The 20012-nt window shown below is 39.6% G+C and overlaps 1 protein-coding gene across 9 annotated transcripts in view; it reads right to left on the reverse strand.

The window, feature by feature from the left end:
* Window positions 1–2630: 2630 nt before the first annotated feature.
* CCDC83 (coiled-coil domain containing 83) overlaps window positions 2631–20012 on the reverse strand; it is a 53126-nt gene continuing 35744 nt past the window's right edge. For 6 of the 9 annotated variants that reach the window (XM_070782988.1, XM_019955388.2, XM_070782983.1 and 3 more), the window contains 5 exons: window positions 18091–18159; window positions 12698–12819; window positions 8700–8776; window positions 7955–8163; window positions 2632–3942 (listed from right to left, as the gene is read on the reverse strand). In XM_070782988.1, the coding sequence (XP_070639089.1) occupies window positions 3781–3942; window positions 7955–8163; window positions 8700–8776; window positions 12698–12819; window positions 18091–18159 (639 nt within the window). In that variant the 3' untranslated portion in view covers window positions 2632–3780. Of the gene's footprint in view, window positions 3943–7954; window positions 8164–8699; window positions 8777–12697; window positions 12820–18090; window positions 18160–20012 lie in introns of all 9 variants that reach the window. The other 3 variants (XM_070782989.1, XM_070782985.1, XM_070782986.1) reach the window with 1 other exon arrangement.

A 20012-nucleotide genomic window follows, 5' to 3' on the forward strand; every position in this document is an offset into this window, starting at 1 on the left:
TTTACTTACAGCAGGAGGTAAGAGTTAAGGTTTATTTTTTGCCATACAGTTGCCTAAGCATCATTTATTATTAATATTAAAAAGACCACACCCCTAACTGAATTATAGTGGTATCTTTGCAGAAATCAAGTGACTGTAAATGTGTGGATTTGTTTCTAGACTCTTTATTCCGTTCCCCTGGACTTATTCTTCATCCTTGGACCCATGGGGTGCTGTCTTAACTAATGAAATGTTATATGAGGCCTTGCAATTTGGTACTGTTAAGTGCTGCAGATTGTTGCTTTTCTTCAAGATTGTCTTGGCTAATGTAGGTCTTTTGCCATGTTATAAATTTCCATAATAATGTCAGAAACAACTTGTTAACTTCTATAAAAAATGCTTTAATTTTGATCTGGATTCACTGAGTCTACAGATCAAATTGGAAAGAACAGGCTTCTTAACTATTTTAAATCTTCCACTTCATGATAATCGTGTATATATTTATTCCATTTAAGTCTATTATCTCAACAATGTTTGTCTTCAGTATAGAAATTTGGCTTATTTTTCATTATAAGAATTCCTTGATATTTGATGTTTTCATGCTATTATATTTTATTGTTGCCAATTGTTTGTTGCTGGTATAAATACATTAGATCTCTACTGACCTTGTACTCTGTGACCTTGCTAAACTCACTTGTAAATTCTAATAGTTTGTAAAATACTTTGCACTATCTACATACAAAACTTGATATCTATAAGTAAGATAATTTGCTTCTTTATTTCTAATCTCTATGTTTTTAATTTCTTTTTCTTGCCTTTTATTGGATGGGTTAGAACACTTTAGTGTTCAAGTCAACACTGTTGAATACAAGCATGATGATGAACATATATGTCTTGTTCCTGACCTCAGTAGGAAAATGTTTAATATTTCACTATAAAGTACAGTATTAGCTATAGGTGTTTATTTAAAAAGATACTCCTTGTTTGCTAAGAGCTGTATCATATTGCTTTAAATTTTTATCACAGTCTTGAATTTTAGCAAATGCTGTACCTACTAAGATGATCATATGAGCTGCCACCTATGTTCTGTTCATTATACCCTTAATTTTTTTGTTTTGAGACAACTGTAGATTCACATGCAATTGTAGAAAATAATACAAACAGATCACGCAGGCTTTTTCTCCATTTTCCCTCAAAATAACATTTTTTTCAAAATTCAGTACGATGTCACAACCAAGGGACTGACATTGGTCTTGTTCATGTTTCCGCTCTGATTTTTGAATATTAAATCAACCTTGCTTTCTTTATTCATGAAATATTATTTATTATTATATATTGCTAGATTCAATAAACTAATATTTTGTGAATGATTTTGCGTCTATATTCATGAGAGATACTGGCCTTTAATTTTCTTTTCCTGAAATGATGTTGCCAGCTTTTGATATTAGGATTATAGTGACCCCACAGAGTACTTTGGAAGTTGTTTTTTTCTCCATTCTCTCAAAGATTTTATGTATGTTTGATATTATGTCTTTCTGAAATGTTTGGAAAAATTCACCAGTAAAGCAAGCCAGCTGGCTTTGAAAAAATTTAAAATATAGATTTGATTTGTTAAAACAGATCAAGGCCTACTCAGAATTTTTTTGTCCTGTTTTTCAACAAATGTTTTCATTTAATGTAAATTGTCAAATTTATTGGGAAAGTTTTTTTTTCCATAATGTCTGTAATCCTGTAGTGATGTCTCTTTTTTTCCATTTATTTTCTCTATTTTTTGGTTAGTCTTACTGGTGGTTATCAATTTTAATTAACCCTTTTGGCTTTGTTAATTTTCTCTTTTATACATCCAATTTCTATATAATTAATTTCTGCCCTTTATTTCCTTTCTTCTACTTTCTTTAAGTTTATTGTTGCTGCTTTTTTTTTTAAGATTTTTGAAATAAAGGATTCAAAGATTGAACTTTCAACCTTTCTTATTTTTAATATATAAACTTAAGCTCCAGGAGTTGGTGATAGACAGGGAAGCCTGGCGAGCTGCAGTCCATGGGGTTGCAAAGAGTCGGACATGACCGAGCGACTGAACTGACCTAAGGTTATAAATTTCCCTTTAAACAACACTTACCTGGTGTTACAAGTTTTGATGTCATATTTTTCATTATAATGAAAAGTATTTTTCCTTGTGATTTCTTCTTTAACCTATAGCTTTTTCAGAAGTATCTTGCTTACTTGAAAATTATAGTGTTTTGTTATTGTTGTTGTGTTATTTTCTACCGTGGTCAGAGAACTGTTCACGCATTTCAACTTTTTGAATATTTGTTGCCACTTACTTTATTTCCCAGGATACAGTCTATTTTTGTAAATATTTTATGTACATTTGAAAAATATGTGCATTCTACAGTTGTTCAACTTTTTAAATCCTTCATGATTTAGGTGTTTTTTTATTTTGTTTTGTTTTTGTCTATTAGTTACTGAGAGAGGTGTGGTAAGATCTTCAAGTTTGACTTGGGATTTGTTTCTGCCTTTTTTGTTTTTTTTTATTTTGGTAAAATATACATAGCATAAGGTTTACCATATTGCTTTTTAGTTTGGTAAATTTGGCTTTATATATTTTGAGATTATGTTATTATTTAGAATTGTTATGTCATCCTGATAAATTAATCTGCTTATTATCATGACATATTTTGCTTCATTTTCTCTTTTTCTTAACACTTCTTACCTTAAAGTCTACTTTAATAGTTTAGTCATACGGCCTTCCTTTTGGTTAATGTTTGGTCAATCTATCTGTGGCCTTATATTTAAAATGTGTTTCTTGTAAAAAGCTTTACAAGTAGAACTAGCTTTAAAATGAAATGCCAGTGTCAAATTCAGGTACAGTCAGAGTGTCCTTGCCTTGTGGTACCAGTAACAGGGAAGTAATGATGGCCTTGGAAGGGGACTCAGAAGTTTAGATTTGATATCGCTGTTGGGAGATGGACCTCTCTATTTTTTTAAATCCTTTTTTCTCTTTCTGTTTATTTTTGGCTGCATTGGTCTTGGTTGCTGGCTTTTCTTGGCTGGGGGCTGCTCTCTCGTGGCGGTGTGTTGGGCTTCTCGCTGCAGTGTCTTCTCGTTGCAGAGCACCGGCTCAGGCACACGGGCTTCAGCAGTTCTGGTCCAGGGCTCGAGAGCGCAAGCTCAGTGGTTGTGGCGCACGGCCCCAATAGCTCCGCAGCCTGTGGGATCCTCCCCAGCCAAGGATCGAACTTGTGTCCCCTGCATTGTGAGGCAGATTCCTAACCACTGGACTACCAGGGAAGCCCTGGACCTCCCTACTGATGGACTATTTCTACAAAACAAACTACCACCCTCAAATGGGTTTCTAAAATGTTTGATATGCATTATAAATCGTGTCAGGGTAAAGAAGAGTGGACTTGAATTGTGGACTGGCTATCATCCAGCACCCTCAAAGGGAAAGATATATAGTCAGCGCTACGCAAACCTCTGAATTTTCCTCAGAAAATCTGTAAATGAACTATCTCATATGGGTATCCTAGATCAATTGGTAAATGTCTAAATGGTAAGCACCCTAGGGGACCACTGTTATGCTCCTGACACTTGAAATATGAAGTGTACTTTCATTTTTGTCTCTCGGGCCATGCAAGTAAATGAATAGCTGAATACTCAGAATTTTGATTTTAACTGTAATTATGACCTTTAGAAATATTCACTGCTTTAAAAATGGACCAAAGTGTAAATAAAATGGGCAACTGATACATCTCAGTTCCCCAAAGAAAAGTACAGGAAGTTGTTTTTCACTTTTCAGTTTTAGAGAAAAGACTTCATCATTTTATACGTGATGTGGCTTTCTGGGCTCCTGACATCTTCATAGAATTTGACTGGAGTTTCCTTCTCTTGGAAGTGGATGGGCATTTTCTTGCTCTCCACAGTCATGAGCTTCACTTCCAGGGGGCCCAGGTTTACATAATCCTGCGGTGAACAGACACAGAGGAGACAGGAGAGGTTAGTTAGCAAGTTACCAGTCTTTGGGGGTCAGGTTTTATTTATTATAGTTGGCCTTTATCTGGCAGATTACACTGTATCCTGATTGTCTGAATGCTGTATAACACGTGAAAAATAGGAGCTACTGTAAATAAAAAACTCAGTAAACGCATACACCCACTGGGTCATGGTAGGCAAGATCCCCCAAAGAGCAGGCAGCGAGGCTGGCAGGCTTGTGTCTTGCGAACTTGGGCCGTGGGTCGGGGTGGCAGGGTGGGGGGAGTTGGGAGGCATCAATAGAGGAGGGAGATATATCCTCTGCAAGCTCTTTAATCAGTAAAATAAAGTATTGGCTGCATTTATATAGCCCTCTGCTGGCCAGGATATAACCACAGCAGAGTTTTATATATTATTCGCGATCAAAGGGAAAGATCTGCTAACATTTTTGACAATGAATATCTTAATACTGAGCAAATCCACATGAGTTTTACACATTTCACAGGATCTACTATAGCTATAAAGCTTACCACATTCTGCCAAACTAAATATAGTTTAACATATCAACAAACAGAATGGGAAGTCTAATTGATATGAAATCCCACAGCTAACCCCAAACTGGGTTGAAACAGCTCCAGCCCTGTTCAGTGCACACCTTCCTTTTGAAAGCTTCTCCAAGTCATACCTCCTCCTTTTGAACTCCTTCAACACTTCAGCAAACCTTTCCCAAGTGCCCACTATGTGCCAGGATGTGTACCAAGTGTTGGGGCACAAGACTGGTCACAGAGACAGATAACAGGTATACGTTCCTCCTGAACAGTAGTCAGTGATTGTCCTACCTGCTTTCTACTAGCAACATGTGATTTCGAGTAGGGCCTGCCACACGGGCATCTTGAGACTATACTTCTTCCTGTTCTCCCCCCTTTAAATTCTCAAGCATCTAACAAGTACCTGGCATGTTGTGAGGTTATCAGTAGACATTTATAAGACTTTAGGAGAATCAAAGAATGGAAAAGGAAGGCGATGTTTTATTTCTCAAAAATGCATATAACTATATTTAACTTTTAAAATACACAATTCTAGAGCTGCAATAAATGCATGAGAGAAGAAAAGCAAATTAATGGAACTGTACCATATATTTCAGAACCATCTAGAGCAGGATTCTGAAGTGAAACCCTATATTAGTCTGCCTGAGCTGCCACAGCAAAATACCATAGGCTGACTGGCTGAAACAGCAGGACTTTATTTCTCACAGTCCTGGAGGCTGGAAGTCCAAGATCAGGGGGCCAGCACGATTGGGTTCTGGTGAGAGCCCCTTTGCAGACGTCTGCCTTCTCACAGTGACTCACAGAGCAAAACCTCTTCTTATAAGGTCACAGTCCTATCAAATTAGGACCTTTATGACCTCACATAACCTTAATTACCTCCTAAAGCCCCAATCTCCAGATATAGTCACAATAGGTGTTAGGGTTTTCAACATATGAAATGGAGTGGGAGGCAGGAACACAGTTGAGTCCGTAGCAATACAATGCCATTTCCACCACATCAAAAACTTCCATGGAAAGTAAGAAGGTCTTAGAAGAGAACATAAGCAAAACATTCCCTGACATAAATTGTACCAGTGTTTTCTTAGGTCAGTCTCCCAAGGCAATAGAAATAAAGATGAAAATAAACAAATGGGACTTCAACTTACAAGCTTCTGCACAGCAAAGGAAGCCATAAACAAAACAAAGAGCCTGCAGAATGGGAGAAAATATTTGCAAATGATGTGACTGACAGGGGCTTAATTTCCAAAATATACAAACAGCTCATACAACATGACAACAAAAAAATGAAACAACCCAATCAAAAAGTGGGCAGAAGACCTAAAGAGACATTTCTCCAAAGAAATACAGATGGTCAGTAGACACACGAAAAGATACTCAACAATGTGAATTATTAGAGAAATGCAAATCAAAGCTATAACAAGGTACCACCTCATACCAGTCAGAATGGCCATCGTTAAAAAGTCTACAAATAGCAAATGCTGGAGAAGGTGTGGAGAAAAGGGAACCCTCCTACACTGTTGGTAGGAATGCAAATTGGTGCAGCCAATGTGGAAAACAGTATGGAGGTTCCCCAGAAAACTAAAAATAGAATTATCATATGATCTAGCAAATCCCACTCCTGGGCATATATCCAGACAAAACTATAATTCAGAAAGATACATGCACCCCTATGTTCATGGCAGCAATATTAACAATAGTGGAAGACATGGAATCATCCTAAATGTCCATCAACAGAGAAATAGATATAGAAGATGTGGTACATGTATACAATGAAATACTACTCAGCCATGAAAAAGAACAAAATAATACCATTTGCAGCAACATGGATGCAACTAGAGATTATCATATTAACACTAAGTGAAGTAAATCAGAAAGAAAAAGACAAGTAGCATATGATGTCACTTATACATGGAATCTAAAATAGGACCCAAATGAACCTGCCTATGAAACAGAAACAAAACAAAATCAGGGACATAGAGAATAGACCGGTGGCTGCCAAGCAGGTGAGGGGTGGCAGAGAGGGCAGGAAGGGGAGTTTGGGGTTAGCACATGCAAACTGGTATGTATATATAGAATGAATAAAGAACAAGGTCCTACTGTATAGCAAAGGGAACTATATTAATATCCTGTGATAAGCCATAATGGAAAAGAATATGGAAAAGAACATATCTATATCAGTCACATTATTGTACAGCAGCAGTGAACGCAATGTTGTAATTCAACTTTGCTTAAATAAAAAGTGAATTTAGAAAAATAAATTCAATGGATAAAGGCAAAAATAAAAGTAAAAAGGTCTTTCGCTCAACCAAATGGTGTGGAATTTTGGAATTTTGTAGACAGTTGTCCCCTAGCGTGAGGTCACTGTAGCATGCCAGGTGTTCTGATACCAAGATACGCATGTGGGTTTAAGTGCTATAGAGTCTGGAACCTTAGTCTTTAAATTGTCACTTGATGGCAGCAGGACTGAGTTGTACTTAGTTACAATGGTTTTTATTGACTTATTCAGTTTCTGCTGCTTTCTTAATCACTCTTTTCTCCTATCAGACTTTAAGTTCTAGGAGAACTTTTAAGGTTATCAGTAGTACCAAGAAGGAAAACAGCAAGAGGTGGATATGAAAGTGACTGGAAGGTACCAAGAAGGTTTTAAAATTCAAAGGCTTGTTAATCCAGGTTTTGCCTAATGGTATTATATGGCCATTTGTACTTTCCAAATGGTGACACTGATATACATCCTATCCCATGCTTTTCTTAAAATATGATGCTGACCACCTTCTTTCAAGATGCAGGAGCTATGTTATTTACCCTTTGGGTTGAAATTTGTAGCTACACCAACAGATGGAAAATGATGGACGTGCTGGCGTAAGCTTTCCACGTCATAGGAAACATTTGGTCTCTGGGACTGATGGCTTGGGGGAAGCCAGATACCGGAACAAAGGGACGATCAAGGAGACCCGCGTCTGTGAGGAGACCCGTGTGGAGAGGAACTGAGGCCTAAGCTCCGCCAGCATCACCTGGCCAGCCAGGTTGGTGAGCCTCCTCAGAGGTGGGTCTCCCTGCCCAAACCCAGCCTTCAGCCGACACGCGGGTGTGCCTGCTACGGAACTCAAGTGAAGACGGTCCATGGAAGACCTGGCCAAATTCCTAACCAACAGAAGCCTTGAAAGAGAATAAATGGTTATTGTTGTAAACCACTAAGTCTTGAGGTAGTTTATCACGTGGCCCTAGATGTTCTGCCTTATACCATATACTAGTGATGGAGTTCTATCAATACATAGATGTAGCAAGCTGGGCAAAGAGTGAAAATAGTATCTAGCGACTGGCGTGGATGGCGGGCCACTTTAACTAATAACTTGCAAATAGAATTTTTCAGTATCCGTATTTTCGATTAATTTTCTCCACTAATTAATCAAACAACATTTTCTCTAGCAGTCAAGATGTCTTCTCATGAATCTTACCTTGAAATCCTGCTCATCCTCATACAGTAAGTATTTCATATCAGAGGCCCCAAACTCTATGCTTGAACTCTCTTCTTCATCTATCTTCAGAAGCTGGCCGAATCTGCTGTCCTTGTGACTAAGACGAAAACCACTGCTCCCAAATGAGATGCTTGACACGTCTCTGCTTTTTATGTCTACAGGTTGCGAGTCTGACTTTTCTGGGATGACTGCAAAGAAATTAATTATGTACAGCTTTTGGACAGATAAGAATATGGCGTATACTTTGTGACATTTTGAATTTGAAAGTCCTTTGAGAATCTCCAGGAGGAGACAAATGTGAGAATTAGAAATGTAGAATCGAAGTATCAGAGTGAGAGTGAGTCCCATTGTTTGCAACCATGTCTAAGGTGCATTTCCCTGTGTCAGCTAATAAGTTAACATGATCGTACGGGCTCTGTGGGTATGTTGGCATTTTGGTTGGTTGGCTGAACTGAACTGCAAACCGTGCTGGTGTAGACATCATCCTGTCCGTCTTCACCAGCTTCCAGTTCATTCACTGTGACACATGGTGACTTCGATTTGAAAACAGGGCTAGGGAAAGGAGATGGGTTGGGTCACCTCTGCAAGGACAAGAGGAAAGTGGAGGAGCTGGCAGGTATCTACCCCCTGAATCACTCTCGGCTATGGGGTGCCTGTCCGTAATAAGAAGCTCAATAAGTGTTTGCCAAATTAAAAAAAAATCACCATTACAATAAAAGAATACCTTTATGTGTTTCTGACAACTCCAAAGGCACTTCAGGTGGTACTTCCTGCCCAACAGCCTGGGTAAGATACAGTCGCCTAAAAACAAATAAGAAAAGTAGTCTATCAGCCAACAAGTGTTGTAGCCCCTGCTCAGGAGTGTCTATCTCTCTGCTGGGAGCTGGAGATGCACAGATGAAAAAGGGGCATTGGGCCCAGTTGGGTGGCAGGCAAGACGACAGCGTTTTATGATGATGGTTGTACCAGGATGGTGATCAGCACAGTGTCAGGAGTGCTGTGGTCTTCCCACGTGGTACAGAAGTGAAGAATCTGCCTACAGATGCAGGAGGTGCAAGAGTGTGGGCTCGATCCCTGGGTCGGGAAGATCCCCTGGAGGAAGAAATGGCTACTGACTCCAGTACTCTTGCCTGGGAATTCCTGCACGTGTGTGTGCGCGTGCACACACACACCCCCACACACCCACAAGAAGTGAGAGAAGAAGCACCGGATTTAGTCTTAGGAGGTAAGGAAAGGTTTCCAGGAGGAGATGACACCTGAGTCGAGTCCTGAAACACCAAGAGATATTTGCCAAGGAAGAGCTTGGGGTAGGGGGTGCATCCCATGATAAGGGAATAAGAGACAAAGTCCAAGAAACGAGAGTGATCACAACAGCACTTACATCACTGTTGCAGGAATCCAGATGAGGAATGACAGTGGCCAGCATGGGATGGATTTGAAAAAAAAAAAAAAAAGGAAAAGACTCGACAGCGAGCAGTAGGAATCCAAGATGGCATCACGGTCCTGGCTTTCACTGAGTGGCGTGCTCCAGCTACAAGCCGGTGAGTTACACGTGTGCAGTCGCAGCTCTCTGTGCTGCAGAGGCCCGTGGAGTTTTCTGTCAGAAGACACGATACCTTGAAAGCTGTGTGTGGCATTTCCATGAAGTTTGCCTGAAGACAGCATGAACCAAGTGACCCTTGCAGATACGCTAACAACCTTTCATGCTCAGCCAGCCAGCATCCTGAGTGAATCCCCTGGATTACAGGCTGTTAGTTTCTTAAAGCACACAAAGTGTCATCCGAGATGCTTACAGCTCCAACAAATCATGTCACTACATATACTAGTTATCTCTTAAAACCTCCTTAAGACTTGGTGAAGGTGTGTCTCGGTGAAGCTCTGGTCTGCAGGTGGTCAAGTCTGAGGCCACAGAGTTCTCTTCTTCCCTGGCTTTGGCCTCCTGCATGACTAAGATCTTACTAAACACTGTGACCTTCACGAGTCTGGCTTCTCTCTTAATCACAGGTTTCTCGTCACCTTTGGAACACCGCAGCGCAGCAGCACTTGGTATTTGACGGTGTGGAAAACATTTTAAAGAAGGCCATCATATGAGACTAGTGTTAGATAGATTTGAGGTACTGGTTCCCCTAGACTCGGCTCTGTGGCACTGAGGTCCCTGGGCAGTCACCTCTAGCTTACTCATCTCATCTAATGTTGCAAACAAATCCTGCAATGCCTTATTGGAGTCATGAAGGAAAGCATTGAGGGAGGTCTGATGGGAAATAGAGGATTAATAACTCTATTAGCTAGAATACCCGATTCTTCATACAAATAGGAAAGAAGACAACTTTTTACACGTTCACTGGGTAGAGTTCATGTCTATTTCTCAACTAGAATAGACAGGACTCAATTCTCAACAAAGAAGTGGAATGGACAGTTGTCATAAATTACATGCTATTTATTATTTTGACTTGAAAACGGGTACAGTAAAAGTTCCTGAGGACACTCAACACTTTGCCTTCTGGATTAGCAGCATAACAGATAACTAAGGGTTTGCACATATCTCTGTTTCTGTATGTGGTCTTTCTAAAATGTCCTAAACACTTGTCTAAAAGGAATTTACAGCCTAGGAGGGAAGCAGATGTTAAGTAAGTAATCACTAGTGTGATAAATGCTGGTTACAAAGGAGAAGTTCAGGGTGTCCTGGAGGCATATACCAGGCACGTTTTAAAAACACAGTCTGTGTTGTTTCTTTCCCCTCAGATGGATTTTGACTTCATCTCTCCCAGCTCTGAAGCAAGACTAAGCGTTCATGTCTCCCACTAAAGAAAGCCAGCCCACAAAGCTTGGATGAACACTGTGGGTTTTACCGAAGATTTCCGTGAGGGAAGCTAGAGGACACGGCTAAATGACATCACAGCAAAGCACACAACTCCATGAAAGCCCTCTTTACAACTTTCTCATCTCCCTTCCTGCCCTTGCCAAACTCTCTGTATCCCGGGAAGGAATTCCCTTTTATTATAATGAGCATTTCACCTGCACATCAGCACTGAATCAGGAACAACAGACCAAGCTGACCGAAGCAGGAAGTGAGGTCAGCAGTTTACAGGGTAGCTCTTTCTGGAGGTTTGTGTGGTTTGGAAGAGAGAAAAAGAGCACAGCGGGCAACAGGTGGAGCGGTGGTTAGAAGACCTGGCTGGCAGAGATGCGTGATTACAAAGAGATGAGGCAGCAGGTGCTATGCGGCAGAGGCCATCTGGGTGTGGAACTGGAGAGGTGTCATTGGGAGGGATGCTGGCAAAAGACAGCATTGCCCCTGGGGGGACAGTGAGGCCCCCCCCACCCCCTAGGGACTCTTAAGGGCATCAGCTCAAGAGATGGATGTGCAAGAGTCCTGTAGGAAGCCAGTTCATTCAGCCCAATGGCCCACTTAGCCTACTGGTACCTGCCGCCCGGGGGCAGCACACAGATTGTGGAAGGGAGCAGGTGACTCTTCCTCTGTCCTGCCCACCCAGAGTTCAGGCTATAAAGTCAGCCTACTGTCTCCCAACTTCTCCAGTCTTGTATCTTGACACCCATCATTTAGCTCAGCAAAAACAAAACCAAAATCCCACAACTTACCCATATCCACCCTTCCTGGAACACATTAGGAAGTTTGCCATCAATAAATACTTTACTGGGGCTCAAACAGTACTTTTTCCATGCCACACCAACAACAGAACCACTTGGATGTAAATGTTTTCCTGGGCCTTCCACCGTGTTGAACTTCTCTGCCCAGACCCAGATATTTTTCTCCCATCTTGCACATATACACCCTACATTTGAGTGGTTTAATTCCTCTATCTTTCTAAGCATGTTTTTGTTCAAATTATGAATGCCACTTTGCTTTAATTCCATATTGTATGTGTGCTCAGTCACTCAGTTATGTCCGACTCCTTGAGGCCCCACAGGCTGTAGACTGCCAGGCTCCTCTGCCCATGGAATTTTTCAGGCAAGAATACTGGAGTGCGTTGCCATTTCCTCCTCCAGGGGATCTTCCCAATTCAGGGACTGAACCCACATCTCTTGCGTCTCCTGCATTGGCAGGTGGAGTCTTGACCACAAACACCACCTGGGAAGTCCAATTCCATATTCCAGGGCTCTGATTTTCCATCAAGATTGGTATATTAAGACTTACTTTGTCAGATAAGAAAAAGCGGTAATCTAAAATGCAAAGCCATATATATACACATTTGATTTCACTTACACAGGAATAAATGTGACTTGGAATGCCAGGCTATTTTCTACACCCAGAAAGTAGTTTGGCTCTTTCACTAACTGTCAGAGGAAACCGTTCTAATAGTCTACAAGGTAACCTGAAGTCCCAGACACCTCCAGAAAGCGCCCACAAGCTTGATCACTCCCTCCTCCTGTGCTCCGGCTTTGCACCCGTACTTCTTCTGCTGCATTATTATGCATTTATTTTTATGCCCAATTCCCCTGCTGGCCCAGAGGTTTCTGAAGGACAGCAGTTGTGATATTCATATTAAGTGTTTGCTATTATGAACACAGTGCAATGTTAGAAAAAGCAAGTCAAAGTTTGCCTTGTAGCAACGGTCAATTGTGATAAACTTATAGTTTCCCCATGGCCATTTTGTGAGTGTCTTTCTTTTCAACTAATAAAGAACTGTCATCTTAAAAAAAATAACTTTTTACAGATCCAGATGTTTAAAAAAATATTTCTAGCTACATAATGACTCTCACCTGGGTATCTTGAGATCCACAAGTCTGCAGTTGAATAGCTGATCAATAAGCACCAAATTTTCTTCTTCCAGCTCATGAATAGCATTTTCCAGTTCTTCCACTTCCTTCCTGTGATTTGCAATCTATTCTCAGGAAAAGGAGAATGGATGTTAGTTTTCCACAAGAAATTTAACTTTAAAAAATGTTGATGGAGAGGAAGATCTATCCTGTATTATTTATTACTGTGTTTGCTCTAAGAAGGAAGGGATGGGACGGACTTCATTCCAAGTCATTTTAGGCAGAACTTGGTTTCCTGGTTAGGCAGTTATTAGTGAATGGCAAGAATTTCCTTTCCTACTCTTCAGGAACATCACTGGATTTATGTGTGCTGGAGGCAGAGATAAATAAGAAAATAAGACTAATTTATCAGTCTTGCATTAGTACTTAAATGAGGCTCTATCAAAGGTTAATGATAAACAACAGAATGAAAATTAATAGCACTGGAAAGAAATATTATGGCATTTAAAAAAGAGAAGTACAAGCCCAGGAGTCCTTTCTATCAACCTCTGTATGACAACTATATTCTCTCTGAATGTGCTGCAGTCATTCTGAGAAATATCAGATAGCTGAGATGTTAATCATTCACTCATGAAATTGTACTGTATACCTACAATGCATCAAAACTATAGTGCACTTTGGGAACAAAGGATCAACAAGACACAATAACCTTCAGGGGTCTCTTAGCTTAATGGGAAGGAGAGTGACAGCAACAGAAGACAGCATGATGAAATCTAATAATGGAAGCCATCCAGGTGTGGTGGGAGGAGGACAAGTTTCACCCTATGTCTGCCAGGTGTCGGGGGGTGAAGGAGAATTAATGGAAGAGATGACCTCCATTCTGGATCTTGAAGGCAAAGAAGGGATTCTGTAGCCAGACAAGAGAGGATATATTCTAGGCAGAAGGAACCACACATATTAGGCACCATTATTTTGCTGTGGATAGAAACAAAATGGGTGTGGGGACAAGTAGGAGAGGAACTGCACAAATATGGAAGCCAAATAATGCGAAGAGGTCTGATTTTTATCTTGTAGGTTAGACAGTAGGTCCATTCACAGACATAGCAGGGTTAATTAACTTTAACTGCAGAAATGTGGCCAACTCAAACACGAACACAACTTGCTGGTTCTGTTGATAGAGTTCCCATCAATCTTTAAGAAATGTATTTTGATAATTTTTTGTCTAAAGAAGGCTTGATCATGGGGAGAATATATAGAAGAATGTTACTAGATAGAACCCCCAACTTACCTCTCTGCCCCCCAAAACTTCATGAGCTATGCAGGTGCTGGATTGAGTGGTGCTAATGGGTAGAAGTCAGGGTAATAGCAGAATTAAGAGTATAAAATATAAAGTGATCAGCTGGTAAGAATGATAGAAAGATAGCTGGGAAAGGTACTGTGTCTCTTGAGGGAACATGATGAAATAAGAAAGGCACAGGGGAGGGATATGCATTATCTCTTATTAGGAGTTGCCAAGAGTGTAACTGAGATGAATACTTAGAAAGAGATGACTAACACATTCTTGATTTGCAGTTGAAGTTACTGTATTTTGGAAGCATTCAGTATATTACCACATGCATATCTCTTTCACATAAGTCATTTATTAAATGCCTGAATTCTTACTAAGGGTAAATTCTTGCTTGAGGTAGACGGATACAAAATTCAATAAAGCATGGTTTCTTCCCTCAAAATAGGAAAGAAATCTACAAATCCAGTGAACAAATACATAAACAATTATAAAACAATACCAGTGTCATAGAAAAGGCTTAAAGTGAAAAGAACAGCATCCTGACCAATTTCACGAGACAATTTAAGTCCATAATTCTACATTACCAAGTTAGCGGTTGGTGTTTTAGGATCTCATATTTTATAAGATTATCAGCTTGATTACAAGCATGAATGCCTTAAGGAAAAATTTATAATTTTCAAATGTCAAAGGATGAGAAAGAAATTAGAGGTTGTAAAAGAAGGAATGAATAGAATAGGAAAAATTTGACCTCAGGGCTTGGCATAGCTGGGAGGCAGCATGCAGTTCTTGGTCTTCTGGCAAGCAGGGAATGAGGGCCCTTTGGGGGAGTTAAGTCCAATCTTTCAAGCTACAGATAACCTGTGACATCCCTTATGCCTTTAGAGTACTAAGTAAGGTTCTCAATTGTTGTCTCCCTCTCAATCTTCTGAAATGTTAGGGAAATGAAAACAAATTCCCTTTTTACAGCCATGTCAATACCTTTAGATTCTGCAGTAAGGGTCTTAACTGGTGGCTCAGATGGTAAAGAATCCACCTGCAAAGCAGGAGACCCAGGTTTCATCCCTGGGTTGGAAAGATTCTCTGGAGAAGGAAATGGCAACCCACTCCAGTACTCTTGCCTGCAGAATCCCATGGATGGAGGAGCCTGGTGGGCTACAGTCCATGGGGTGGCAAAGAGTAGGACACGACTGAACGACTAACACTATCACACTTTTTCTGGGGTAAGAAAGTATAAAGAAGGAAATGGAAGACCTCTTTTCCCTCCCAGCCCCTGCTTCTCCCCAGATACCCAAGAAATGTACTTAAGAAATCGGAAAGGAATAACTCAGGCACCTAGGATCCTAATTAAAATGTATGCTCTTAAAATTTTCCCCTGCAAGAACCAAGTTAGCTTTACGCCTCCTCACATTTGAAACTTCGATTGCTAACCTCTTTGAATCTGTCTAGTGTTTCCAGCTTTCCATTTGTTAAGTTAGTTCAAGTTATTTGGAAATTTGAATTTTCTTCATTTTTCTAATAAGCATGCTAAATAAACTCGGATAATAAAAGCCATTTAATGAGACCTAATATCCCTCCCAGAGATCTAAGCTTTTTGGTTATTGTTGAAGAATAACATGTTGAAATAATAATATATTTCAACAATAATATTGTTGAAAATGGAGAAATATTTGGGGGAGTTCCAGTGTTAAATATCCCTTGTTATTCATTCTTAACTTTCTTCAAAATAATTAGCATACATTGTTCTATTTCCAGGCAATTTTCAATTCCTGTGATAGTACTTATAATCAGAAATGGTTTTAATTAATTTTGTGAGTAAATTTAGTAACAGTATAATGAATATTTATTGAAATAAGGAGAAATTAAATATATTGAATTTCTTTAAAATGATTTTGTTCTTGATTAATGAGCTCTTTTTGCTCATGATTAAATTAAACTTGACATCTTTCTGTCTTTTATTTCCACTGAATTATGAAAATTAAAAAATAAAACAAAACAAAATGTAATTTGTGGCTTTAGTAGAAAGGACCAAGGCACCAGTCTTTCTTATCAGTCATATATAAATTTTTGTAGTCATTTTCTCTGAACCTAATGTCTATGGTATCTTAACAGAATTTAAGATCTGAATTGTTAAATTATTATTACTGGGATCATACTGTTATATTTAATAAAAGTATAAGAACTAAGTTCCTCTATAATATTCTTTAACTGTTGAGCTCACCTTGAGTTTGTTTAAATTAATACTTATTTTTTTAAAATTGAGGATTCATCTTGATTAGTTTTGGAAATAGTATGAATTCCTACTCACCATGACTTTATAAAGGCAACTTTAAGATAATTGTCAATATCACAGAAAGCATATTTATTTAAAATTTTTTTGTTTGTTAGACTCACCAACTCTATTCAGTCAAATTAGAGCAAGGAAAATAGAAATGAAGCTGATGGTGACAATTTTACCTTGGGTGTCTGAGCAGATGGTGAAAAAGGAAATGCAGGAAAAGACAATCTAAGAAGAAATTTAATAAATTTCAGGTGCGTTGAGTTTGAAGTACCTATGTGACATCCATGTGGAAATATTCGGTTATTGAATTGTATGAACTATTTGTATATTTTGGAAATTAAGTCCTTGATGTTTGTATCATTTGCAAATACTTTTCTCTCAGTCCATAGGTTGTTCTTTCATTTTGTTTGTGGTTTCCTTTACTGTGTGAAAGTTTTTAGGTTTGATTAGATCTCATTTGTTCATTTTTGCTTTAATTTTTATTGTCTTGGCAGACTGACCTAAGAAAATATTGCTATGATTTATGTCAGAGAACATTTCATCTGTGTTCTCTCCTAGGAGTTTTAGGGCATCATATTTAGTCTTACATTTAGCTATTTTGAGTTTAATTTTGTGTATGGTATGAGGGAGTGTTCTAACTTCATTGATTCACATGCAGCTGCCCAGCTTTTACAACACCGCTTGAAGAGACTCTCTTTTCCCCAATGTATATCTTGCCTTTGTTGAAGATTAATTGACCATAGGTATGCAGGTTTATTTCTGGGCTCTCTACTCTGCTGCATCAATTCACATGTCTGATTTTGCCCTAGCCATGCTATTTTGATTACTGTAGCTTTGTAGAATTCTCTGAAGTCTGGGAGGGTTATGCCTCCTGCTTTGCTCTTTTTCCTCAGGACTGTTTTGGCAAGTCTGGGTCTCTTATATAATTTTAGGATTATTTGTTCCAGTTTTGTGAAAAATGTCATGGGTAAGTTGATAGGGAGGGCATTAAGTTTGTAGATTGCTTTGGGTACTATGGCCATTTTAACAATATTAATTCTTCTAATCCAAGAGCATATAGGACATCTTTCCATTTCTCTGAATCATCTTCAGTTTCCTTTATCAATGTTTTGTAGTTCTCAGCATGTCTTCCACCTCCTTTATGAAGTTTATTCCTATGAGCTATTTTAAAAATGTGATTCTAAAAGACATTGACTGTTTGCATTCCCTTTCTGATATTTCATTGCTAGTGTAAAGAAATACAACTTTGTTATAAAGAAATACAACATTGTTGTAAAGAAATACAACATTGTTAGTGTAAAGAAATCCCTGTGTGTTAATTCTTGTATCCCGCTACCTTGTTGAATTAGTCTATCAATTCTAGCAGTTTCTGTGTGTAGTCTTTAGGGTTTTCTATATACAGTGTCATGTCATCTGCATATAATGACAGTTTTACCTCTTCCATACCAGTTTGAATACCTGAAGAGACAATTTAAAACCGGAGAGAATGAGGTTAGAATGATCCTTCAGCCTTGCTTCCATCAGTTGGGAGCAAATAGGGTTCAGAGGAAGGCCGGGTCAGTTTTAGAATATCAAGAAGTTTTAGACACTTGAGTGTATTGTATGAAAATTGTGACACCAAAATTGACTTCTGGTTATTATTGAAAACATTTACGGTGTTCATTGAGTGACAGCTTGTAATAATATTAGGGCTCCACTTGAATTTCACTTTACCTCGGTGACTCACATATCCATGATTTCCCCATGACTTCAGCTCATAAATAAAAGTCATTTCCGGTTCAGAAAAATGAGAAAGAAGAAATTGTTTTCCTTTTTTAAAATTCCACTTACCTCTTTTTTGAGCCAGTCATTCTCCCAGATCTCTCGATAGCTGCCCTTGTCAATGAACCTTAGAGCATTCTAAAAAAAAAAAAGATTTTTTTCCCTGTATTAAAGAAGTGCTGCCACAAAGCATTTCACATTTTTTTTTAGCAATGATTATATGCAATCAACTTATCTGAACATTTAAAATCATGGTTTACAGTAACTTTGGAAATATGCCTAAAAACATTGGGTCCCATTGTTCTTTATTATCCTATTGTGCTATTTTTCCTGATTTAGATTGCCTAACACGACTGAGCGACTTCACTTTCACTTTCCACTTCCAGGCACTGAAGGAAATGGCAACCCACTCCAGTGTTCTTGCCTGGAGAATCCCAGGGACAGGGGAGCCTGGTGGGCTTCCGTCTATGGGGTTGCACAGAGTCGGACACTACTGAAGCAACTTAGTAGTAGTAGTAACATAGATGATTGAAAGAACTGGACGGACGGTGGTTGTCCAATCAATTTGGCCGCTAGTGTGACTAAATCTGACTGCCGTGATGAAATCAATCATGAAGTGACCTGCTTCACTGTTAAAATGTTTGAATTAATTTTATGTATTCATTTTGGCTGTGCCGGGTCTTCGTCGCTGCTGGGGCTCTCCTCTGGTTGTGGCCTGTAAGCTTCTCACTGTCGTGGCTTCTCTGGTCGTGGAGACAGGCTCCAGAACGTGCCGACTTCAGTAGCAGCAGCGCCGGGCTGTGGAGCACAGGCTCAGGCATAGTTGCTCCATCGCACATGGGATCTTCTCAGATCAAGGATCGAACCCACGTTTCCTGCATTGGCGGGTGGACTTTTCACCAACAGGGAAGCCCTGTTCCACCATTAAGATGGCTAAACTGCAGTGATCAAACTTTCTTCAAGTTTATGGTCACAGGCATAACTTAACATGTAGCAAGAGCAAAGATAGATGATATAACTGCCTTCTAAATCTGAAACATTTCTGCAGGTCAATAACAACAATTTACCTATTTATAAACCTAATAGCAAATAGTTGCAGGTTAGCAGGCAATAGCACCCCACTCCAGAACTCTTGCCTGGAGAGTCCCACGGACAGAGGAGCCTGGTGGGCTGCAGTCCATGGGGTTGCTGAAAGTCCGATACGACTGAGTGACTTGAGTGATTTCACTTTCACTTTTCACTTTCATGCATTGGAGAAGGAAATGGCAACCCACTCCAGTGTTCCGATCTAGAGAATCCCAGGGACAGGGGAGCCTGGTGGGCTGTCGTCTATGGAGTCACACAGAGTCAGACACGACTGAAGCAACTTAGCAGCAGTAGCAGCAGGCTGTAGCTAGGTCATCTCCTGGAGAAAACCATTTTAAATGAAGCAAACAGGGAAAGCCTTACTTTATCAGTAGGATCATAAGATGTAATTTCATTTCAGTTACTAAAATATTTACAGTTTCACCCAAAGGAATTTTATAGTGGACAACAGTTCACGTTTATATGTGAGGTACTTTTATATGGATGAAAGTGAAAGTGTTAGTTGCTCAGTCGTGTCTGACTCTTTGCGACCCCATGGACTATAGCCCACCAGGCTCCTCTGTCCATGGGATGCTCCAGGCAAGAATACTGGAATGGGTTGCCATTCCCTTCTCCAGGGGATCTTCCTGACCCAGGGATTGAACCCCAGTCTCTCCCACATTGCAGGCAGATTCTTTACCGTCTGAACCACCAGGATACCACACGACAAAGTAACTGAAGGATACAACCAAAAGAAGAGAAACTGAGAAAAATATTCTGCCTCATAAACATGGATTGAAAGAATTTAAAACTATCAGATCAGATCAGTCGCTCAGTCGTGTGTGACTCTTTGCCGCCCCATGAATCGCAGCATGCCAGGGCTCCCTGTCCATCACCAACTCCCGGAGTTCACTGAGACTCACGTC

Source organism: Bos indicus, chromosome 29 (assembly GCF_029378745.1).
Source record: "Bos indicus isolate NIAB-ARS_2022 breed Sahiwal x Tharparkar chromosome 29, NIAB-ARS_B.indTharparkar_mat_pri_1.0, whole genome shotgun sequence".
NCBI classification, from domain to species: domain Eukaryota; kingdom Metazoa; phylum Chordata; class Mammalia; order Artiodactyla; family Bovidae; genus Bos; species Bos indicus.